The sequence below is a fragment of the Sarcophilus harrisii genome, chromosome 1 (assembly GCF_902635505.1).
Source record: "Sarcophilus harrisii chromosome 1, mSarHar1.11, whole genome shotgun sequence".
In the NCBI taxonomy this organism is placed as follows: Eukaryota; Metazoa; Chordata; class Mammalia; order Dasyuromorphia; family Dasyuridae; genus Sarcophilus; species Sarcophilus harrisii.
Genome location: NC_045426.1, coordinates 256,391,476 through 256,417,070, shown reverse-complemented (window position 1 = coordinate 256,417,070; position 25,595 = coordinate 256,391,476). Strand labels below are relative to the sequence as shown.

Genomic DNA, 25,595 nt, shown 5'->3' with positions numbered 1-25,595 from the left:
TAAAACTCGACATGGCCAGTCAATATGCATGCTATTTATCAGAAGGGGAAAAAAAGAGGGTACAAAGACAGGAGTCATGCCAGATAAAATGGGTGTCCCTTAAATTTTAAGAAATAAAACACCCATGTAGAAGGATGAAGGCTCCATTCTACCCACAGGAGAAGTGTTTTTCAAGTAAAATGGGCTATAAAACTCTCTGGCCTCTCATTCAAATAGCAAGCAGCTCTTTACCCTTTCCCTTTCCCCATCTTCCCTCCTTTGTTAATTCAGAGCTTAACTTTTAGGGACAAGCCCTGAAGGTCCCTTCAACTGTAGCATATACACATACAGATGTATCACTGCACACTTCAATTACTCTAAGGGTTGAAAAGGTGGGTACATCCCAGGAGGAATAACAAAAGGAAGGGCAGTGGATGGGGAAGCAGGGTGTGTCTTGTTCCTATGCATGGTGTGGAAACACTTAAGCTGGTACCAGACACACAAGCTCAACCATGGTGGCCTGTGGCAAGGAAACATGTGGTTTGGACATCTAACAGATGCACAAAGAAAGCATGGGATGGAGATGAAAGGCAAATGTCACTTTTAATGATCAATCTTTGGAACCAGGAGCAGTGAGCAGACTGTACTTTGGGAAGGCAAAGGGGGAAAAGCCCCAAGACTTTCTGCAACTGCCAGAATCCATTTGTTTGTTTTCTGTGCTAATGACAGCCAGAAATGGCTAACAAGAGCGGGAAGTTCATCTTGTCTGACCAATTTGGCACCAAAACCCAGACTGAGGTTTAACTTCTGTTATTAGGCAATCTCTCAAAAAGGAGGTGAGCCAGTTAGGTGAGTGATAAGTCAAAGAAGAAAAGGAGGGGAGAGAGAGAGAGGAATGGAGAAAAGCAATGGACAGATCTGTTAACAGAAAACAGGAGAAAATGATAGCTTCCAGAAAGAAATGGAAACGACTGAGATGACCAGAAAGGAGACAGAAGCAGGAAGGGGAGGGAAAGGGAGAGAGAGGACTGAACAACACACACTTGAGATCCATTTCACATATTAAAATAACATGGTTCTGTCAGAGCACCAAGCAAGGCCTACAGCATGCAAAGCAGGCTAAGTGTAGGCAGACTTTCCACAGCATCTGGGTCCCCCCCACATCTGGCTTTTACTGGGCTTTCCAATTCTAGGTTGTTGGGTTGTTTTGTTTTGTTGGGTTTTTTTTTTTTTGGGGGGGGGGTGCAGTATATCTTTAACAATTGCTTTTGTTTTGCTTGTTGGTTCTGTTGGGATACTTTTATGTCTTCCCCTCCAATGGGGATGCTTGACTTTGGTTTGGAGGACTTTTTTCCCATATATTATGCTACTGACTCCAGAAAGTTTTTCCATCCAAATTAAGATCCAAGAATGGGCTTGACAGCTCAGGCCTGGCATGTCAAGGGAACCAGCTGGCTAGAATGGAAGTATCCCTCCCCTCCCCACTTCCCATCTCCCAAGCCACTTGGAGAACTCTTAGCTCTATTGTAAGGAAAGGCAACATCAAAATGTTACCCAAAGGTCAAACACTTCCTCCAATGAGAGAATGGACTCAGTTGGCACTTTGCAAAGAAGTCCATAGATAGTATTTATTGCGTTTCAGTCGTCCCCACCCCCATTCCAACCCCAAGTACTATTTTCAAATATTTCTCTTTTTGCCCACTTAAAGTTACCAGTGATCACTGCCATCAACAACCAGGCCATTCAAATGTGTCCATCAAACTTTGAATTACCAGGCCTCAAGCTCTCAACCCAACTTGGGTCTCCATGGTCCTTCACCAACTCCTTAAAAACAAGAGCAGATCTGTAAAGATGTGAAGTTTCCTACAGAAGGTACTCTCAAATCTATTAGGAGTATTGAGGAAGACCCAGAACTTGGAAGAAAAAGCTTCTTCCTCTAGGGATCTTTGGAAATTAATAAATTCTTTCTGGAGTCCTTAGCATAAGAACCAACTAAGCAGGGGTTTACAAATAGCAAGAAACGTTCCTATAGAAAAACCCAAAGGGAGGGATGCTGTATTTTTTGTTGTTGTTGTTTTCTTTTCTTTTAAACCCAATAAGTTAAAAAAAAAAAAAAAAGGAAAAAAAGAAATAAAGAAAAAGATACTTAAGTTTTATCAAATGGGGGCAAACACCAAAAAAGCCCGAGGTTTTATAGACGACAGAAAGAAAAGGTATTTTGCCTACCTACATAATAATGTGCAAGGTTCAGGTTCATGGTTAGGGACCCCTCGCTGAGCAGGGTCTGCCCTACTCCCAGCCTTCCCTTTGCTTCTTTAGTGCAGCGTGAGAGCAAATGCAAGAGACCGATACAGACATTCAAAGCATCATGGATAGGGGTCAAGGGTGAAGGGATGGTCAAGCAGCTGCAAGGAGAAAGCGAGCACGCTAGAAAAGCTTAAGTTATTAATTGTTTTAGTATCAGGGAAAGTCATTAGAAACCCTATTACCCAAATATCCCTTAAAAGAAACTTTTGGGGAAAAAAAAAAAGGTTCATTTGCAGGGAAATAAATAAATAAACATTCATAAAAGGAATAATCCACCCTCCTCCCTCCCAACCCCCCGAGGATCCCCAGTGCCTTTCCCCACTAAGAGATCCCACTGGAAGACCAAATGCATTTTCCCATCAATAATGTACCCAACCCCCACCCTGCCCAATCCTAATGGGAATAAATAGGAGGCACATTTTAAAAAATACACTCTTGGCCAGTTGGCTTTCTCCTCATGAATCAGGAGAAATTTCATATTTGTAACATGAAGTCCAAGTTGGGAAAAAACTAAAAAAGTTCAAAGCATTGGGCTTCACTCAGAAAAAAAAAAGGGGGTGGGGGGGAGAAGCTTAAAGGACAAACACCCAAAGTTGCAGGGACACATGGGGATGCAGAATTGAATGGAAAACAAACCAGATTCTTCCATGGAAACACTAGAGCATGGGCCCTTTAAATTAAGGCCTTCTAGAGTGAGTTGTGTGTGTATGTGTGTGTGCAGGTTGGAGGGAGAAAGATGTCCGTCACAGAGCTAGGAAGGGCTGATTCTCTTCTTGGTCACACAGATTTTTCTCTTTCTCTGATACAGCATTTGTATCAGAAGGCCATTTCAAAGCAATTCAACCAGAATGGAACATTTTGCTATGGATTAATGGTCATCAAAAATGGAGAGTTGCCAATTTGGAAAGGGGAGGAAGTAGGAAGCTAGGGGCAGGAAGGGATGGAGCATAAACAACACTGCCTGGGAATTTTCAAATTGTTTTCCCCCATCTAAATTTGGCTGGTCAACCTCCCTCTGCATGGATATGGCTAAGCTATATTTATATAGTAGTTTTATTTGTCAAGGGGTTGGGGTTAAAGCTGAGGGTCTTTACTTCCAAATTCCAAAGAACCATTCTGATGACCCATCTCCGTTATTCTCAATGAGTGAGCCCTTAAAAAAGTAACTTCCTTGTATCTTTTAAGAAGGTCTTCAGAGATCTTTCTTTCCCAGTCATAACAGGGAGTTAATACTGAGATGGACCCCAGGCACCAAAGACCCTGGCCAAGGAAGTCAATGGAGTATAGTTTCCCAAAGATTCTCATTTACGTCTATTTCTCTGAATATTCCTGATTGAAATGGAGAATCTGAGAAAATTACAACCTAGACTTTCCCCCCAAAAAAGTGTGTGTTTGGAAAACCGTACTGACATTTTTAGAGTTGGGAAGGACCTCAGCAATCATGTGGACAAGCTCCTGCATGTTATACAGGAAAATGAGGTCCAGAAGGTAGAAGCAATTTGTCCAGGGGCCATATAGCATGTGAGTGACAGAATCCAGACAAGGATTGAAATCTCAATGTCCAGTGACCTGGTCACTACACCATGCTGCCTGCCCAACTATTACCTTTTCACTGCTATTACCTTTTCAAAATATGAACCACAAAATGTTTAAAATGACAAATATTTTACACCCCCATTCTGGCTTTGTCACCCTTCAAAGTGGAAATATGTTTTTGAACTAGTGTTTCCAAATATTCTTTAACCACTGTTGAATGATAACAGAGATTAAGAAAATAAATTTTAAAAATAAAATAAGCAGCTTAAAAAAAAGAGCAGGAATGATGATGGTGATAATAGAACAATTAATTTTAATCCTGAAAAATGAAATGAATGCCAATTGCTACCAGGGATATTTGAATAATAGAGAGAGCGTCAGACTGCATTAATACAATTTCTACTTGTTTTGGAGTTGTGAGGAGGTTGGGGGGAGGGTAGAACAAATGAAGGGAAGCGTCAACCTAATCACCTAATAAGAGACACAGCAAGAGAGACAAGGCACACTGGTTTAGTTAAAAATGAACTCGATATGTTTAATAAAGCTTGGTATACCAAATCGCAGTACAAACATCAAGTCACACGCCCACACAACAGTATTCCATTTACAAAAAGTTCCTCTGGAAGCCTCTATAAGGCCCATGCCAAAAACAAAATAAAACCAAAAACCATGGTGACAGTGGTCAGGAAAGAAGTAAAGGAATTGGAAGGGGGAGGAGGGGGGGAAGGGAATGGAGAAAGGTGAAGACTAAAAACCAGTCCATATAAAAGCTCTAAAAGAGCCAGCCAATAATATTATCACAATGATACAAATACAAAATAAAATAAAATAAAAAATTATACTGATAAAGCAGGCTACGCTGCCAAGAACAAAGATGGCTGCCCTTCCTTCAGCCATCCAAGATGGCCAACCTTGGTAACGCCATCTCTCTCAGTCTCTCTCTCTCTCTCTCTCACTTTTTCCTCTCTCTCTCTCTCTCTCTCTCTCTCTCTCTCTCTCTCTCAATCTTTCTCTCTCTCTCTCTCCCCCTCCCTCCCTCCCTTTCTCTCTTTCTCTATAAAACATGGAAGGTATTTTTGTGTTTTTAGCTAGTAACCTTGATCAAATGAGTCCTCCGAAGAATCACTGAAGGAAGATCTAGCCTCGGCTTCTCGGAGTAGCAAACCAAATGATTGCTTTCTGCTTGTGGCCTGCTTAGCTTTGAGAGTTCTGGTGGCAGACACGCCCCTCTTGGGTGGTTTGAGACCACCAGTCGACTTGCTGCTCTTTTTGGCCACTACGCTGTAGAGACTGGAAGGTCTCGTTTTGGAGCTGGATGGAGACTGTGAAGGCCACTCATCCCTCAGGGATTCATCATCTTCCTCTGAGTCCGTATCTGCAGTCAAAGTAGTTTTTAATAGAGATTAAGTCAAATAATTTTGGGGGTTTCATTTCCTTTAAGTCATTTATTTCTATGTAAGCGGGTATGTGAAAACAACAGTGCTTCTGAAAATAGAGGCTGAAACTCCTGTTGGGACAAATGAGGGAAGCAGTTTAAATTTCCCCCATCCTCCCTACTTTGACCAGCATATTATATAACCTGATTTCTGCCTTACTCCCACTTGACTTAACCTCCAAACTGCTGCAACCGTGTAACTCATCTTAATGAAGCTTGGACCTGGGCCATTTCCTAAGCTGTGATCGCCAACAATAACCAAAAACCGAGCTTCCTAGTTCATTTCTTCCCCACCATGGCCAATGAAGAAGGGAAAAAAAAAAACATTCCAGCAACTGAAAGCTTATTGTCCTGAGAAGCAAGGAAATTTCTTATTTCCCATCTCCTCCTGTGGAATATTCTGCTTTCTGATAGAGGAGAAACTTTTGTTCAGTCCTCCCACCCGAAAAAGTCTCTGAATGTGGATAATACTGTTTTTGTGAGTCACAATTAAAAATGCTAATGAATCAAGGGGTACCCAAGAAGTTGTAATCTCCCAGAGCCCATGGGAGTCTCAGAAAACAAAAAAATAGAAAGGTCTCTTAATGTCTTATTCCTCATCTTCCCAACATCTTGGGCCTACTCTCTACTTTCAGAAGAAAAGACTCCAACACACACTCTCCTGGGGTGTCCCACAAGGAGGGAGAAGGATCCTGCAACAACAACTCTATCTAGCTCCAGAGCCCTTGCCTTGAAGCTGCTGATGCTACTTCTTGTCCCTCATCCCAGAGGCTCACTGACTTCAGGGTTTACTTCTTCAGTAATCCAATAATTCCACATTCCAGAAAATAACTAATAGGTCTGAATCCATATCATTCTACATGATAATTTCTACATGATAATAGAATTCTAAGACTAAAAAGAACTTCAGGGTCATCTCATCTAACCTACTTATCTCTGATAAGTACTCTATCTTTGCCAAGTAAGATAAAATCATTTTCCCCCTCCCTCTATTGGTACTCATATTTGCCTATAGTTGCAAAAATGTTCCCCAATCAGTAAGATCCCTCAGGAGTTTATTCTGCTGTTCTGGCTCAAAGAAAAGTCTTTTGCAAATCTAACCCAAATCTTCCTTACTGAAAAAATTTAAACCCATTTTCTCTAGCTCTGAAAATAGAGAATAGATGGTCAGCATTTTAAAACCACCTTGCAATTTTTCCTTCTTCAGATGAAATAAAAGCAATTCTTTTAACTAATAATCATAAGACACTATTTTTCTTCTCTGTATTTTTTTGGGGGGAGGTGGGGGTGTTCTTCGGTGGACCCTTTAAAAATTCTTACATGAGCAGCCCAGCCTAGGGGAAAAAACAAACAAAGCTGCAGCTCTCCTATCGACAGAGCATCTAATCAAAACTGTTTGAGACAGCCCTTTTGGCATTCTAGCAATAAATCAGCTGAGAACAGCTAATGCACACACAGTCTTTTGAGAACTGGGTGTCAAAGCTCAGTCAAAACTGTAGCACCCCTCCCCCCAACTCATCTCTTTCTGCAGACATAGCATAGTTATTTTGTTTTTTGTTTTATGATAGGGTTTGTTCTGATCAAACTGGATTCCTAATCCAAAGTGGAGTCAATCAATAGCACAGAAAATCATAATAGAGTATCATATATTCACCAAGTCCTGCTAATGATAGAATGCTAGAATATATCATGGAGGAACATATATTTGCTCAATACCAACCAGGCACAATGAAAAAAAATTGAGCGACTTTCAATTGATTACTACAAGCAGATTCTACTCATACTAGTGCAAACATCCTCCTCTATGAGTAAGAGGAAGGTCTCCTACAACCAGGCAGCAATAGCAATGCTATATGATGAAGATGATGATTTTTCCCTAAGGCATTTTACTAAATGACTGACTAGTCCAGAAGTTTCATTAACCATGGGATGTGTCCAGGCAGAAACCATATGAGATTTGCTTAGATCATACCCTGGAGAGATATGGAGCAAGATCTTGATCTGCTAAGTCACTGGAAATTCAGATGAAAGATTTGACTTAATTGTTTAAGAAAAATGTGTGCTTGTCTTTGGTCCAATCAAAAGTCCAAACATAAGACACACAATTGACCCTAATTCCTCTGAAATTGCTAAACAAGAAACCAATTCTAAAAACCTAGTATGGAAGCTAATATAATAATAGGGGACAGGTAACCAAGCAATTTGAAAAACAATCAATGGAAGCAGGAAAGAATGGGCCAATATGTAAAAAACCCAATCTCTCACCTTTAGGACTAGAAGAAATTGCAGTTGGGATGCAGATCTTAGCTCTCAGTTTCACAGCTGTTTAGTCACTACTATGCATTCAGGTGTTCTACCATTATTTACCCATAGTCCACGTGCTGTATTCCATGGATGTTGGAAAGACTCAAACATCACCATGGGAATCAAAAAATCTTGAAATTAGAGACGTGGCTGGGGTCCCTTAAGCTCCATCTTAGTCATCATAGTGGGTAAGGAAACATAAATGCAGATGTGCCTCAAACACAGCAATTGTGTTCCAGCAAAGTGTGTCACATCAACTCATGTTTTAAATGCACCAGGGGAGCTTCACGATTTAAAGGAACCATACAGCATATTTCTTGAGTATTGCTTCAGAAAACTAAGCATCCCTCTATAGTAATTATGCTTGTCCCCACCAACTTTATGTGATTTGTAAGTGTGGATTTATTTTTATTTTTCCTGAAGAGGGGCCAACCTATACGGAGTGGTCACTGTTTTTCCCCTAGAAAGTTTCCTTCCCTCCCAGATTCCTTCAATCTTAACTCTGAACACCTCTGGCCTCCAAACACTTCTGTCTTCACATCAGGCAGGAATAATGCTTCTCTTCAAAGATAATTCCAAGCTCTATCCCAGGAGCCCTAAATTCTACAAAGTACTTCAACCACAGGGAAGAACATTCTATCTATAACCAGCTTATCATGGCGATCACTCATAAAACAAACCCTATCCTTCCATCAATCAGAATTCTTCAGATACCAACAGAAGCTAACAACCCAAAATGAGGAAAATCACATACTACATGAACGTCAGCTATTTCATAAAAGTAAAAGTGAACTACAAAGGTATGACTTCTTAGATAGCACACAGCAAAGAACACTCTGACCCAGCAACCAAACATATCATCCAAAGACTTGGAGGTGGCAAGGGAAGGGAATACATATCTGTTCTGATGGGACATGGTAAGACATAATTTTAACACATTCTTCCAAAAAACACATGAGAAAGGGGAGATAGAGGGAAAAAGAGAGAGAAAAGACAGAGAAAAAGAGAAAGAGAGAGAGACAGAGAGAGAGAGAGAGAAGAGAGAAGAGGGAGGGAAAGAGAAGGAGGGAGAGAAAAAAAGAAAGAGAAAGAAAGGAAGGAAGGAAGGAAGGAAGGAAGAAAAGGAAAGAAAGAATAGAAAAAGAGAGGGAAGAGGAACAAAGAAAGAAGGAAGGAATAAAAAAAGGAAAGAAAGAAGAAAAATAAAGAAAGAAAGGAGAATGGAAGAAAGAAAGGAGAAAGGAAGGAGGGAGGAAAGAAAGAAAGAAAGAAAGAAAGAAAGAAAGAAAGAAAGAAAGAAAGGAGAGAGGAAAAGGAAAAGAAAGAGGAAAGAAAAGGAAGTTAAGAAAGAAAGAGCAGTGAGAGAGAGAGAGGAGAGAGAACACATAGGAGTGAGAGAGAAAAGCATCCCCTCCCTGCCCTGACAAGGACAAGTAACAGACAGGTTACTTACTATAGGAATAGCTGCTCATTTCCGATATCACAGGTGAGTGGGAAACTTTCAGTTGACCTTTGACCTTTAGCCCCACCTCCATCTTCATTTTGGCAGCGAACTTATTTTTACCTTCTTTAGGGGGTTTTAGGGATAGGTTCAGGCCCTTGGCCAGGACTTTTTTCTCTTCCTTGCTCAGCAGAGTGTCATGGGGAGATAAGTACCTGGTGCTAACCCCACTACTTTTCTGCTTCCCCCCAGAACTGTCTGAAAACTTGTAGGGTGACTTCAGCTTGTCTTGCTTGGTGAGGGACAGGGCCTTATCCAGCTTGGTTGCCAGCTGCTCCTGGTCACTGGCCACCTTCTTCTTCTTGATCTTTAGCTGGAAAGGAGAAGTCATGGTCACACATTAAGATACAGATATGAAGCCCTGGAACGGCCTTTCCAATTTGCCTTTATGGCAAGGAATCCAAGTCTCATGGTGTGGATAAAAGAGCCTCTCCTAGGAGGAACCAGCTCTGCTGGGCAGCAGGTGAGCAGGCAGTAATGACCTTCAGCTGAGAAGTCCAAGAGGCATCGAGAGGAAGAATAAAAATAATAATAACAACAACACACAAAACACAATGTATCCTACCATGGAAATGAAATCAATTGCAGCGGAGTCAGTCTGGTTATTCTGACCACATTAACCACTACGTCAGATTACTACACAGAATGTCCAATTGACAGCAGCAAATACGGCTGATAACGAATTCACCATGCTGAGGCACAGAGCCAAAAAAAAAAAAAGTTCAATCACATTCTTGTTTCTACCTTATTGTTAAAGTTGACCATTTATTTGTTTTAAGTTAGACATTCTGCCTTGATTAAGTCACTGATGTCTACAAAGTAACTGCAAATGTATTTTAATTTCCTTGTATATGTTTGAATTCCATAGGAGGAAATAGGCTTAGGTCTCTTCTGTTAAAAGTTTATAATAAAGGTTTATGGTATTACTTAAATGAGCAAATGGCGGTAATGAAAAATAATAAACACAACACTGATCGAGAATTTGCTAACTGGGCTTCCTTAATTATAGCGAAGCATTCCTACATAACTATGTTCTCATTTAGAGTCAACCCAACTCACACCTCCTGCAAAGGGTTTTATGTAGGAAGGATAAAAAAGAAGAGGTGACTTAGAGAAGAGGGCTTTAAGGGAAATGATTCTAAACATCATCAGAGTAAAAAGAAAGGCTAGCTCTATCCTGATTACTACTCTGGAGTTCACAGAGTAAATTACAATGGAATCAAATGTCTTCTCTTAGATCTAAAGAATAAGGCAGTTAACCAAAAATTAGTTTACTAACAATGTACAACAACCTGCCCTTGAATTTGAGTGTCAAACCTGAGTAGGGGAAAGGAGGCAGTTAGTGTTCTGAAAGAGATGGGCTAATAATAACTAGTGTTTATATAACACTCTAAGATTTACAAAGTATATCCCAAATATGTCATTTGAGGCTCATAATCGCCCTGGAAAGTAGCTGCTATTATCACTCCCATTTTATAGGTGAGGAAATGGAGGTGGACAAAGGTCAATTATCTTGCCAAGGAATACATAGACCATAAGTATCTGAGGCCAGATTTGAATTCAATTCTCTTAGGCCCCAAATTCCACCTACTGTATTACCTAGCCAGTCTCCCCTTTTAGCCTTCCAAATGGTGGCTGTTGTACATGGTCCATACTCAATTCAATAATACTAATGTTCCTAGACATGTTGAGCAATTGCCCAATTCACCATCTTCTTCCTGATCCAAAACACTCCTCCCTAGCCACCATTTTCCTCCTAAGTGTCATCTTCCCTTATTGAGATATATGCTTCCTGAGGACAGAAATTGTCTTTTAAGATCTCTATCCCCAGCTCAGCATTATGCCCACCCCATAATAATAATAAATGCATTTCCCATCCTTTTTTGTTCATTAAATTCCTGGATTACTAACCTCATTGGAATAGCCCGATGTGGTCTCATGGTCATCCCAATTCTGGTGTCTCCCCTTTGATTTCCCAATTCCACTGTCTATGTCCTCCTCATCCTCAGGGATTGACCCCTTGTGTCTCTTCCGCATCCCTTCTCCATTCTCCGAGTCTTCTGACAGCAGCAAAGACTTGCTCAGCCTGCAACCCAAATGTACATTGGTGATTGGCTCAGGTACTATCCCATTCCTCAGCCCCCAGAATCAGCCAGCATTAACCACTCTTTAAGGTTGGTAGATGAATCTCCCACTGGAGTCAGAGAGCACTTGGTGGCCCCTAAAAGGAGGAAGTTATTTAAGTTTTCCTAAGGTTGCTTGATATGGAAGTACCCTTAGGATAATTAAAGTGAAAACTGAGTCATAGCTTTTAAATCTCGTCAATTTTACAGTTGAAACTTACTTTAATCCGCTTGTTTTTCAGATGGGAAAACTGAGGATCCAGAAAGGTACTTTGTTCAAGAATCAGATTATGAACCCATTTCCTTCGAGTTCAACTCCAGAACTCGTTCAAAGACTGAAAGCCCTCATCTCCTAGGAGAATATGCTAGAGATTCTGGATTGGGTGTACCCAAGACAAAGGGCTAGGTTTTGCATGAAGAATTTTAGGAAATTCCATCAGGAAGAATAAGAATTTATAGAACTCAGAGAAGAAATTCTCATCCATGTACCATTAATTAATGCTCAGGGTTACACACACACACACACACACACACACACACACACACACACACAATTTCATCACTCTTTACCAAAATGTGCTATGATTGAGAGGTTATTTATAATGTTCAGTAGAATCCAGGGGAAGTGGGAAGGAGAGAGCTAAAAAGTATCTTTCACAGGGAAAAAAATAAAATACCATTCCTCTCTGCTCAGCTGCCTGAGTACCCAGGAGGACAAAGTAGAAAGGAACCTAAAGGAAAGGACCTTTTGTCTGTTTTCAGTCAAAAAGTTGGGGAAAGAATGTTATTCCCTCAATCTCCAATAAAGTCACTGCAGACGTTGCCAAACTATTTCTCCTTCCTCATTCACTGCTGGTTATTAACAAGAAATTTTCGCCTCTGTCCAAACAGCTCTGTGGCCTCCAGGGATGTTGTGGTTTGCCAGGAATGTTCCAGTAGGCCCAATTCTGGAGAGGGGAGGAGGGAGCTGGAGGCCAACCTAATTCTTTATAGATAACCTGAAACATCCCTCCGCAGCTGCTCTTTTGCCATTTTTTTTCCACAAGCACTACAACAAGCCACACAGGCCACTTCTGTACCTCTCCAGTGGAAATTGCAATTGTCTCTCAGATCAATCAATAGGCCATTCACCAGGGCACAGACCCTCGAGCAGACCAGTTCCCTCAGTCCTGCCCCTAAGCTGCGGCCACTCGCCTGACTTCCAACTTCGCTGACCTAGGCCCCTCCCTGCTTCCTAAGAGAATGGCCAGAGAAAAATCTGTTCCTCACCATCTCCCAAGTCTCCCTGCCCCTCATTCGCTCCCTAGGGAAGTCACTCATTTCTGGCACTCGGAGCTAACTAGGGTACCATCCTGCAAGCCAAACCAGGTCTGAACACCACGGCTCCCCACAGACGGCCGGGTCCTCTGCAGCCAGCGAGAGCTGGAACAATGGATCGGACGTGCAGGAATTAAGTGCGGCCAGCAGCGGATGGAGGGAGCAGACTTGCTAGGAGCTGGGCGCTGGGGCCAGTCGGGGAGGACCAGGCTTGTGAGGAGCAGGAGTGCCTCAAGTGCAGGTCCGTGACCCAGGCAGGAGTCAGTCAGTCACTGAGAGTCCCAGAGCCAGAGCCGGGACTCCTGGAGGGGAGCAGCCAGCTCCCAGAGGCAGAGGAGGCGCATTTGGCCCCTCACACTGTTAACGTTCCCCCGCCGGGCCTATTCCTCCCGCTTAGTGCCGAGACGCGTGCTGCAGTGCTGGGTCCGTCCTCCTGCCTGTCGGTCACCTCAGTTACAGCCTGGACATCTTTCCATCGCTCACTCTCTCTTGCCCAGTCATTCTTCTTTGAAAGAGCACACACACCACCACTGGAGCTCGCTCGCAGGCCAGCCTGGGTCCCGGCGACCCCGCGGTCACGCCAAGGACCCCGCACTGCTCAGCGGCCCTGCCCATGGAGACGCCGCTCCTGGCCAATGCCTGCAGGGCCCCATGCCTGACCGACACACGCTGCCAGGGGCAGCCACCATCCAGGACCATTGACACACGGCAGCCACTCCACATCCCTGTGAGGCCCCAGGCTCTCCTGGGCCTCCAAGCACACGCTCCTCCCCCTCCACAGGGCGCCACGGACCCCGGCCCAAGATGCCAGCCTTACTTTCCGCTCCTGCCGTCACTCTTCCCTTTTTCCAGAGGAGGAGACAGAGCACTGGATCCATGCTTCCGTTTCCGCGGCCTTCCAGGGCCTCTTCGCGCCAAACTTCTACTTTTCTCTTCACGTTTTTCCCTTTAAAAGAACCACAGCTTCGCTGTTAACCAGGGGAGACACAACCCGCACACTGCGCACACACACACCACAGACCCACACACGCCTACACCGCCTACCACTGCCACACCGCTAAAGGAGAACTACCACAAGAACCAAGACAAAGATGGCTTCCTAACGGCGAGTGTCGGCCTCCGCCCTTGAGCCGTGCGAGGGAGCCCGTCCGGGAGTGGCCTCGGACCTGACATGGAGAGACGCCAACCAGGAAAGGGGGAGAGCAGCGGGGGAGAGGAGGGCTGGCGCACTTACTCAGAATCTCTGCGCCGCTGCAGCTTCACCAGCTCCCGCTGCTTCTCCTTATACCGGCGCTGGAGCTCAGCCAGTCTCATCCGATAGTCGAGCTCCATCGCATCCATGTTCTCAATGGCAGACTTGATAGAGTACATCTTTGGAAAGAAAAAGAGAAGGGGAAACTCAGAGGCTGGCTTCAAAGTCAAGGGCACGCGGCCCTTTCCTGCTTCCATCCAAGGGGCCGCTTAGGGACAGGATCCTTGGCTAGATAACGTTCGCCACGGTAATGGGAGATTTCAGTGTTGGTTTAAGTGTTAAAGTTCTGGCCCCATGAGGAGTAAACATGGAAAGGCCCTCACCGGTTCATCCTTTTTCTGCATCCAGCTATACTTCTTATTAGGATTCAGTTCCCGAGGCAGCTTGATGGTCTTCAAAGGGTCCATGAAGGGATTGGAGAGCACCTCCATCAACATATGGGTGCTGGCAGCTAGCAAGCTCTCAAGGGTGGGCCGCACAGGACAGCTCTCGGGGCCTGGGCGGAGGGAAAACAATGACACTAAGCAAACAAATGTCTGGTATAAACCATTACTGCAGCAGCCCTTTTGTAGTGGCAAGAACCAGCAATCAAGTGGAGGCCCTCAGTTGCTCAGTTGGGGAATGGCCGATTATGCTGTGGTATATGGATGTTATGGAATATTATTTTTCTGTAAGAAACAACCCCCAGGATGGATACAAAGAGGCCTGGAGAAACTTACATGAACTGATGCTGAGTGAAATGAGCAGAACCAGGAAATCGTTACATGCTTCAACAACAAGATAAATAAAATGCAAGCAAACAATAACAAAAAAGTTCGTGAAAATGCTAGGTTAGGAACCATACTCAGTCCCCACTCTCTGGTGCAGATGGCTCTCCCCATCACAAGATCACTGGAGCTGGCCTGTGTCATCTCACTGTTGAAGAGAGCCACGTCCATCAGAATTGATCATCGTATAAATCTTGCCTTGTATAATGATCTCTTGCTTCTGCTCACTTCATTCAACATCAGTTCATGTAAGTCTCTCCAGGCCTTTCTGAAATCATCCTGCTGGTCATTTCTTACAGAACAATAATATTCCATAACATTCATATACCACAATTTATTCAGCCATTCTCCAATTGATGGGCATCCACTCAGTTTCCAGTTTCTGGCCACTACAAACAGGGCTGCCACAAACATTTTGGCACATACAGGTCCCTTTCCTTTCTTTAAGATCTCTTTGGGATACAAGCCCAGTAGTAACACTGCTGGATCAAAAGGTGTGCACAGTTTGATGACCTTTTGAGCACAGTTCCAAACTACTCTCCAGAATGGGATGAAACCATTATTATTAATTTTTTTGCATGTTTATGTTGCTCATTAATTATGAGTTTGGTCTGAACCTATAATTTTACTAGTTTAGGGAATTCCTTTAAGAAGTTAAATTAAAGAAAGTTAAAAGGAGTTCCCTAAACTAGCAAAATCACAGGTTCAGATCAAACTTATAATCAATAAGCAACATAAACATGCAAAAATTAAAGAAGTTAAATGCTTTGATTAGGATCACACAGCCAGTATATTTCAAAAGCAGGACATATAGCTTGGCTCTGAAGCAGGCTCTCTATCCACTATTCCCTATTACATTTCTCATGGCTAGTTGGTGGTACTAAAATGTTCATTTGCTCTAGATTCCTAATACTGCTCCTTTGCCCAGAGCACACTCCACTTTTCTGGAAAGAAGTGACTTTACTGAACTACTCACTGGAATGAGTAAATGAAAAACCCAAAGGTCAAATTAAGCTGAATTCTCTAGTAGGTTCTAGGATGTCCTGAAAACCTGTGGGAGTGCAAAAGCAGGAGAAAGAAAGACCTCACTATCATTGTTGTGGCCTTTTACTTTTTATAGCAAGGCTACTTAAGCTATCTCCACTAATGACCCTTTTTCATCTAAGAAATTTTTACATCACCCTGGGCATATAGGTATATAAAATAGGCAAATAAATCAAACATATACTGATAATAAATCATGATTTCACAACCTCCACATTCAGTTTTGAGACCCCACATAGCTTAAGAAGCTGGGCTATACTTTTAACTTTATTCAAGCATCTTCACTCTATCTCATTTCTATCCTCATACAGTTTCTCTAATATAAAGTTACCATGTTACAGATAAAGAAACTGAGTCACAGAATTGGCAAATAACTTGCTTAATAATATCTAGGCAGTACATCAATTGAGGAGAGGGAGGGAGAGAATTTGGAATTTTTTAAAATGAATGTCAAAAATTTGTTTTTACATATAACTGGGGAAAAATATTATTTTTAAAAATTATCTGCCCAAGCAGATTCATGGCAGAAGCAGGCTGAGAAGTGCCCCTGGCTTGGAGAGAAAGCCAGTCACTGGTTATAGCTCTGCTGTTTTTATTGACAGGCTAAACTCAGTTCATAGCAAAGTAGTTAGGAAGAAAAGAGTATAGGTACCTCTATCAGGCTGAAAGATGCTATAGGTAGGGATTAGGACTTAATGTGAATTGAAAGTGGGAGGAAGACATAATCTTTGTTTTAAGATTGTCTGTAGGGACTCTGATCTAGGATTCTTTTTGTGCTGATCTAGCAGAGCACTACAAAAGTTACATTTTACTATGCACTTTGCGAAGGTGTGGACAACATTGGAGAACAGAAAAATTCAGGAGTCACTGTAATTCAGTAGATAAAGGCTCAGGAGACCTGGATTCTGGTCCTAGTTCTGCCACTAATCAACTACGTGATCCTGAGAAAGTCCCTCTGGGTCTGTTCCTTCCTCTGGAGGTTCTTCACTTAGCAACTACGTTTTTTGTTTTGTTTTTTTTAGTATTCTAGTATTTTTAGAATTTTATTTTAGCAAATGATAACTATTCACCACCATAGTAATCTCTATAATAATTTTATTTATTTAGTTTTGTGATTTAAGTAACTTTATTAATAATGATAATTTTAGTAAATATTTAATATTTTAATGTTAGTAGCTATTTGATGCCCCAAGAACAATTTAATAATTTCAATTTAAAAAGCAATGACAATTTCAGTGATAATTTTAGTAAAAATTTCATACTTTATTATTAACTATTCAATATCCTGATAATTTTATTAATATGATATTAATTTTAATAATAATTCTGATTTTATTACTTTTAATAATAAAAAATTTTATTAGAAATAAGTTTTAGTAAATATTATGTATTTTAGTATTATAGCTATTTGGTGCACCAATAATAGATTCTTAATAATAATAACTTTAAATGTTTAATTTTAATTAAAATTTAAAGGTAATTATAATTTTATTATCTAATAATTTTAATAATTGTTATTTTAGTAAACATTGTATATTTTTTATTAGTTGCTGTTCAGTATCCTGATAATTTTATTAGTAATGTTAATTTTATTATTTAATTTTAATAATGAAATTTTATTAATAATAATTATTTTAGGAAATACTATTTTACTATTAATAGCTATTCAGTGACCCAAAAGTCTTTAATGCAGTTTGAAGCTCCAAAAGCCATAAACACTACACAAGACTTTTTGGATACCTTGTACTTCTATAGGATTGATTTCTTTTGTAATCCTGTGTATTTTATCTTATGTATTTAAGAACACCATTCTGATTGCACATGTATGACCTATATTAGATTTATACTGTCTTGGAAATGGGGGAAAGGAGAAAAGAGGGATCAAAATTAGGATTCAAAACTTAAAAACAAATGTTAGAAATTGTTTTAACACATAATTGAGGAAAATTTTAAAGAAAAACATCAAATATTTTAAAGAAAAACAGTTAAGGATCCCTGGTTGTAATGTTTGGGCTAGCTTTCTGGAGGAACTCAGGATCAGCCTGAATCCTTGGTTTAGAGAATTGAAGGAGACAGGAGGGCCACATAGCCAAAGATGGAATGAATCATTCCCAGTCCTTCTCAGCTCTTACATACCTTAGTACAATTACATCATTACAGCACACTGAATGTGTGTGAACTAAAGAACCATTACACACTATACTAAGTACTAAGTATATACGTAAACTAGAGAACCATCATCTCATCAGTTCCTCCAGAGGTCTGACCCTCTACATCTAGTCTAGAGAATCTTTACAATTTGATAATGTTGAAGGAAAGGAGCAAAGAAATATAAGGTAATAATGAAGTAAGATTTAGGCATAAAACTGAAAGGACAGTTTTGAAAAAACCCCAACAAAGCAAAGTAAGATATTAAAGATTATAGGTTGGAAGAGACTGACAAGAAATTTGGCCCAGATCTAGGGGAGGGGGTGGGGGGAAGGAGGGGAAAATTTGGAACAAAAGTTTTTGCAAGGGTCAATGCTGAAAAATTTCCCATGCATGTATTTTGCAAATAAAAAGCTTTATAAAGAAAGAAATGTGGCCCAGCCTCCTCATCTCACAACAAGCACATTGAGGGCCAGAAAGATTTAAAATTGACATGGCAAAACGTCAGAGGAATCCATGGCCAACACGAGTGGGATCCTACTCATGCAAGAGAGTCAAAAGCCAGATGCTTTGGCCAGCTCAGTGACTACCCTGGCTTTAAAAAATACCCACCCAAACCAGAAGACATCCACCTCTTTCCCAACTCACTCTCAACTTCCTGCTTCCTCTTCTCCAGTTCTAGCTCAGCAATCTCGCTCAGCAGAGTGATCCCCTGTAAGAAGCTCTGCTCCAAGGACAGGCTCTCAGCCACCTCCAGGTTCACCAGGGCCTGGGTGACGCCGCCAGTGTTCAGCAGGGGATAGGCCTGAGGGAGCTCTGTGGCAGCCACCAAGGCATTCATGCCGGCCAGGGGGTCGTCGGGCTTGATGTCCAGAGTGGGCAGGGGGCAGGGGGCAGCTTCCTCTGGGTACGGGGGGCTGGCTGGCACGGGCCCTGCCTCCTCCGTGGGGAGGCTGTAGAGCTCTTGCCCCCCGATCCCGGGCTCCCTCTCCGGGATTTCCACGCTGGATGGAGGTCCGCTGGGCAGAGGAGTGCCCTGTTTTTCATTTGGCTCCTCTGTAAGTTCCTCTCGGGGGAGATCTTCCACATCTTTATCCAGTTGGCCTTCGTAGTCCATGTGAATGGAGCAGGCCTCTGGCCCAGCACTTGGCTCTTCCTGAATCTTAGCTTCAACTTCGGCTGGGCAAGACCCGACCTGGTACTCTGGTGGGCATCCCTGACTCTCCTCCAGCTCTTGCTCCATTGGGCCTAATGATTCTCCCGGCTGCGACAGATGATTACAGTTGTCCGGGCTCTGGGCTGGCCTAACTGCTGGGGACAGGGGACTGGGTGGCTCCAAGTTTGGCTCAGGGAGTCCTTCCTGACCCTCTTCCATTTCTTCCACCTCAGCCTTCACCCTCTCCTCCAAAGGTTCCTCCTCAGGGCTGGCCTGAAGGGTCTCTACTATTTTGGTTGGGGGCAAATGAAGGGGCTTATCCTCCGGAGACAATTCCATGTGTTCAGGTCCCTCAGCAGGCAATGGCACATCGGGGGCTAACCCATCGGCATCAGAAGCTGCTGTGGGCTGGAGGAGATACGGGTAATGTCTCCCAAAAGAAGTGGGAAGGGACTGGAATGAATATCTTGGAGGAATCTCTGCCAAAGACATAGGAAGATACTCATTAGATACTGTAGTCAAAACCCTTATTTATTTCCTCTCTGCCTTAGAGGGAAAGCTATTCTTGGGCAGGGATTATTTCCCTTGTCTCTAGTATGGTATCTAGCATAGTTCACACCTTCTATAAATGCTAATCAATAGTGAAAAGCAAACAACCTAGGTTCTTACTCACTTATCCATCATCAGGGGATGATAACATCCCGCATACTTATTTTGTATTCTTTCCTCTCTATCCCACCCACCCACCCAAAAAACAACAGTGTTCCTGGGCCTGGAACACTGCTGGTATTTGAATGACTACTTATTAATTCATCTGGAACTTTTACTCAACCTAAGCCCCTTGTAAAAATCAATCAGTTTTGCTAAAATTAGGTCATCCCAGTTAGCACATTCTCTGACCAGCTCATGAACTAAAAATATACTGGTTCTGGCACGAGTTCTCCCTTAACCTATCTGCTAAACAAACTGCTACCAACTGCAGGAGGTGGAAAATGTAGGGAAGAGAATGAAATGATTTATGGTATCTGATGGGCACTGGGATGGAAGAAAAAGATGGTGAATTGCAGAAGTTTGAGATCATTTGGCTATAGCCAAACTCCAGCTTCAATGTAGGGGAGCTACTTGCCATGAGGAAGAACTTGTGTCACTTTCAAGATTATCATATTAAAGAAAGTAAAAGTTTATGAATCTCTTACCTGGGAACAAGGCTTGAAATGGGCTGGAGGCTTCTTTCTCTAATTCCAAGTCTTTCTTCTCTATGTCTTCTGGAACTTCCTCTTTGGGGGGGATAGCGGGGGTCGGAGGTGGGGAGGCAGGAGGAGGGCTAGAAGGGTGGGAACTAGGGGTGGCAGGGTAAGAGTAAGCTGGTGGCTTGGGTGTCTCCTCCAATTTCTGGATCACCTTAGCTTTGAGCACTGTCACAGGTGAGGCACGAGGGGATAAGGGCGGTGGGCTCACAGCCTTGCTGTAGGACGTGGAAGTGCTGGGTGAGAGGATGGGGGGTTTTCGGTGGATAAGTCCTGAACCAGAGGAGGGGAGACCCTGTTTACTATTCTCCAGGCTACGCTTGGAGACCTTCTCTTCCATCTCTGCCCGTTGTTCGTTGACTTTTAATCTTTCCTGTCGGAGAAAAAAATACACAATAACATTAGCTGTTCTGAGGGGTCCAGAAGTCACTTATACCTACGGACTGAGGTCACCCTCAGTACTGAAAAGGTAGATCTCAATCTAATGCTACCAAAAGGGTGCCATCTGAATGGAAGACTATTCTTTCGGATATACCCCAGAAGTGTTAAAAGTGTACACTGACAGCCCTCAGGTAAAAGCTGGCACACCACCTGGTCAGAGCTGAAGAAGGGCTCTGAGGAGGTCTTGTTGTCTTCCAGCCAAAGCTCAGTCTCTTCTCTGGGACTATGACGTAATTGTTCTGTTAAGGACGTGTAATAAGCACAACTGTTCCATTCAGAACAGCCAAGCCCAATTCCCCTCCAAGGAGAAGCTCTCTGCTTAAGCCAATTCTGCTCTTTCAAGAATTGCCTCCAATAATTAGGAGCGAGCTTCCTCAGGGCTTGCAGATCACCATCTTCCACCTTGATCTAATTCTATATCATAACCACAAGTTGGGCCCATTTAGAATGTTTCATGAGGTCGGGGAGAGAGAATCAGTGGGACAGAGAAAGAGGAATAAGATGGTGGATTTCTTCTTAAGAACATGGTAGCTGCCATACTAGCACTTTTCCCCGTCCCAATTTCTTGTTACTGATAAAGGTACCGAGAAATATTTTGTGGGAGGATATGGTAATCTCACTGATAGCAGTTTCAAAAGACCATTTTGACCATGAGTTTCTCTGCAAAAAACATTCACTAGCTTTTTAAAAAATAAACATTAAAAATTAAAAAAAAATTTTTTTAATAATTTCACCTAAAACTTTTTGGAATATATTACTATTCTTGACATGTTTAGTCCCCTTGGATGAAATAGTTCTTCCTTGTAGACACTGTAAGTGTACTTCTCAGACCTCTACATCTGATATTTCTGAAACTGGAATCACTTAGAAAGGTGTCCATTAATTTGGGAGGCAGAGTTTGGTAAGTGGATACCATGACAAATGGTAGCTCCGGTAGTATGTACTCTCATTTACCCAAATGTAAACTTAATGGTCCAGAGCCCTTTCCCTCTCCCACCCTGTAGAGTATGGCAGAAGGAAAAAGGACATGATACTATCAAAAGGCAAGCAATCCATTCTTTGCACATGAAATCCAGAGCAAAAGAAAGGCAAACGAGATGGCTGGATTTATAAAGGGAACTATCTTAATACTCAGAGGGCATAGGACTTGAATCGGCCCAAATGAGTGCTCTGCCTATAAATTAAGCTCTCTTCAACACACATCCACCTTTTAAAAAGTCTCTTTAAATAAAGCATTTAACAGAAGAAAGCATTGGTGGGAAGAAGGGAGAGACACCAGAATCTTATCTATTAAATGTCAAGAGACCTCAGCCTCTTAGGAAAAAGAATAAAACCTCCGAGTCTTCTCCTGTGACTAGTATGCCCCCACAAGGGACACAAGTGTTTCATAAAATCAGCCTTCAAAGTCTGAACTGGACTGTGTCTGATTTATGAATGGCCCCAGGGGATCCTGTCAATGAATTGTTCTCTGAGAGGCAGCAGCAGCTGAGCCCTGGGGGCTAAGTTTTATTCAGACAGGGTTATCTCTGGCACAGGCTTGCCCCACTACCCCCAACAGGGTTTGGGTCCAAGGCAGGAAATGTCCATGTGAAGTCCTCACCACCAGCTGGGCACTCCTCTGCAGCTCCATGGCGTGCGCAGCTTGCTGCTGCAAGATGTACAGCTCGTGTTGCCGTAGCAACTGCTGGTGAGACAGCAGCTGGAGCTGATGAGCATGTTGGAGGGAGCTTCGGGTTGGGGGGTACATCGCAGGCCACAGAGGGGGTGCTCGCTCCATCAACTCAGCTGAAAAAAACATAAACATGCACAAATGGAGAGCCAAGTCAGACTCAGTTGAACCACAATCTCACTGTCTAGCAGACCCTCAAGAAGGGGAAATCAGTCCATAGCTTTCTTTATGAACTCCCGGAGGCCTGGGTTTAGGATAAAGCTAAGTTAACATCCAGTTGATGTCTCCACATTGTTTCCTACCCCAAAGAGCTAAAGTCCCCACCCCTCATTTTTTTCTCCATCCCTGACATGATCACAGTGAGAATTATATTCATTTATTTGACACCACAGGGAAATGAGATATTTCTTATATATGAATTTTTTTTGGGGGGTGGGGGGGAGATTAAACAATCTCTCCTGAAGTCTCATAGTATTTTGCAACCCATATGGACAAATTATACTTAAGATTATACTTATTCATTCATCTCTCCTATTTTGCAGGCCCTTTGGGGACATAAACTGAATCAAATTCAATTTAATGTTACAAAAACTGAATTGGGGGACCTGCTATGTGTCCACTTGGACAAAAATGAAAGCTCCTCAGGTAGCTTAGTGGGATTCTACAAAGGGCAAACAGAAAAGAAAATGGAAAGAGAAAGAGACAAGAACAATGGGAAAATCAAGAAAGGCTGATCATAAGAGAGAGCAATAAACAGAATCTCGAAGGAAGGTAGAGCTTCTAAGAGACAGACGCAAGGTATGGGAGAGAGAACCAGATCATCAGGAGAAGGAAGGAACAGGCAGAGGGTCAGTATGGTCAATTTATGAAGGTGGGTAATTTAAAATAAGTCAGCAAAAGCAAGTGGGAACATAGGAAAGAGTTTACATGGCAGGTCAAGGGTTCTGGTGAGTATCTCCAGACAGGCATTTGGTGATGTAGACTACAGCTGAGGAAAGAGATTAGGATAGGCTATTTAGATTTGATTAAGTTAATTATCTTGGTATTTCTCTCAGAACTTACAGAGAACTCTATGAAGAAACAAATGAATGAAGAAATTTAGGAGCCAAACTCAGGCTCAACTGCAGGAATCTGTTTAACTTGGGTACCTGGCAACAGCTACCTCTGCTTCTTTTGCTCTGTTCTGGTTTTATCCCAAATTGTCTCACACTGCAGTAAACTCAAATATTGTATTTAATTTCAATGCCATCTCAAATCCTTTTGGAAAAATGAAGATAATAATATAGTCCCAAATAAATAGGTCGTAAACTTCCCTGCCCTCATAAACAGTATATCGAATTAAGTAATTTTGCCTTTCCCTGATGACTCAGGAATAACATTATGAATATCCAATATTATATTTGCAGTGATACAATGAAACCCTCAGAGTCAACTGAAGTCTGTAGGGCTATTTACCCCTAAAATAAATGAACCCAGGAAGCTTCTTAGAATCTGACTTTTCCCTTCCTGTCCCTGCCAAAACTACCTCCTCTTACTCCTTTCACTCCAATTTGCTATTTTTAACTTATGTTGGACTAGAGTAAACAAACTTGTTAGAATTGTGGATAAAATAAAATTAAAAGGCTTGAAGTAAGGACCAGGGGAGCACTCCTAAAAGTGGAATCTGTAACTTGAGCATATGGACTTTGTAATATTTACTTGGTCTGTTTCAAAGGAGGGGTTTGGAAGGGATAAGGAGAGGAGAAAGGTTGGCTTATTTTTACCTTCTAGGCTATATTTTAATAATTGAGACTACCTGATAAACAAACCAAGAAATTTATGCAGATTAAAGACCAAAAAAAGCCTACTAAAAATTGTCTAGTAAGGTGATTATAGAAATTAAGATCAGATTTGTCTAATCTATAAAAATATTACTATTATGAAAAAAACAATTTTTAAGGAAGGACCACAGGCATAACTTTGAAAGAAAATATTTCTAGAAACCTATCAGATAAACAGGAGATTTCTGTCTTGACCCTATTACAGCATACTTGGCTAATGCACTTCTATTGTTATAATGTGCTAAGATTGGATTAAATTAGATTCTGCCAAACCCTGGTAGTACACAAGAAATAAAGAGAGGAATCCATTAGAAAATGTTATTAGCTGTAATATTTTGAGAAAAGTATGTACCACAATGGTCTAAATGTCATACTTTTCCCTTTTCTCCCCAAATCTGACTAAAGTTGCTCTCTTAGAATGGGAGTGACAAAGAAAGAGGAAAATAGCAGAAGCAGTGATGATTAAAATTGAAATGTCTCTCCTTTAGCAAGTAAGCTCCTTGAGGGGAGGGGCTATTTTATCTTTGTCTTTGCATCCCCAGCAGAGCGACTGGCACAGAGTAAGTGCTAAATAAATGCTTGTTGATTGGTTAATCGAAAAAGAAAAGGCCTATCTAGTTATTTATTTGCTTATTTTAGGCCTACTATTGCCAGACAATGTGATCCTCACAACAATCCTGATGGGCAGTTGATATTATTATCCCCATTTTACAAGTAATGAACCTGAGCCTTCGCCAAAGTCACTCATCTAATTAAGTATCTGAGGCTAAACTGGAATTCGAGTCTTCCCAACTCTGGGTTTGGTTGCTCATGCCTTAATACCCTGTGGGATCCTTTTTCTTCTACAGAACCTCTACTCAGCATGATGGAAGCCATCCTCTAGATGGAAGCATCCTAGACAAAGGAGCATTGTGGCTGTCCATCTGTTATTCCTTGTTTATAAAACATAAAAGTCCTCCCTGATTTTCTTATCATACATTTCCCTAGTGTGTTGCTTACAGGAAAATAATTCTGCTTTTGTAACCATAAGACTTAAAATTCAAATGCAAGCTGTTATTGAATAATCTTGGGCAAGCCACTTTCTCTCTGTGGGCCTCAGTTTCCACATCTGTAAAATTTTATTAAATAACCTCAAAGGATCCTTCATGATCCTATAACCATGCTACTTCTTGAATATAGAATACTTATTGCATAGCCTTCTGAGTGACCCCAACTTTGATTCCTTGGATAATACAGTGTTCCATCACTTAAAAGAATATATATGAAGCCATGTCAGGGAACTCATTATTTTCATTAATCAGAACTTAGCTATGTCTGGAGGGGATCACCATTTAAAGGAATCCTTTTTCCATTTGGACCCAACTTAAAATACCCTCCATAGAAATAGAATTCACCTTTGGCCCTCATATTTCTTATTCCAAAAGACCATTTATCTTAAAAAGATAGGTCTTGGCCTTAATCCCAAAGGAGAGTTATGAGAAAACATGTCTCCATTTTCTTTACACAGGTGGCAGACCTATAGGTATAGGGGACCATATGTAATGTCAGA

General features: G+C 41.9%; 1 protein-coding gene across 9 annotated transcripts in view; it reads right to left on the bottom strand.

Moving 5' to 3' along the window:
- Positions 1–25,595, bottom strand: part of TNRC18 (trinucleotide repeat containing 18) — a 156,773-nt gene that overhangs the window by 33,702 nt on the left and 97,476 nt on the right. For 6 of the 9 annotated variants that reach the window (XM_031940786.1, XM_031940804.1, XM_031940795.1 and 3 more), the window contains 9 exons: positions 22,158–22,342; positions 20,066–20,489; positions 18,362–19,348; positions 14,078–14,250; positions 13,737–13,873; positions 13,320–13,448; positions 10,974–11,148; positions 9,015–9,375; positions 4,919–5,197 (listed from right to left, as the gene is read on the bottom strand). In XM_031940786.1, the coding sequence (XP_031796646.1) occupies positions 4,919–5,197; positions 9,015–9,375; positions 10,974–11,148; positions 13,320–13,448; positions 13,737–13,873; positions 14,078–14,250; positions 18,362–19,348; positions 20,066–20,489; positions 22,158–22,342 (2,850 nt within the window). The remainder of the gene's footprint in view (positions 1–4,918; positions 5,198–9,014; positions 9,376–10,973; positions 11,149–13,319; positions 13,449–13,736; positions 13,874–14,077; positions 14,251–18,361; positions 19,349–20,065; positions 20,490–22,157; positions 22,343–25,595) is intronic. The other 3 variants (XM_031940819.1, XM_031940826.1, XM_031940845.1) reach the window with 1 other exon arrangement.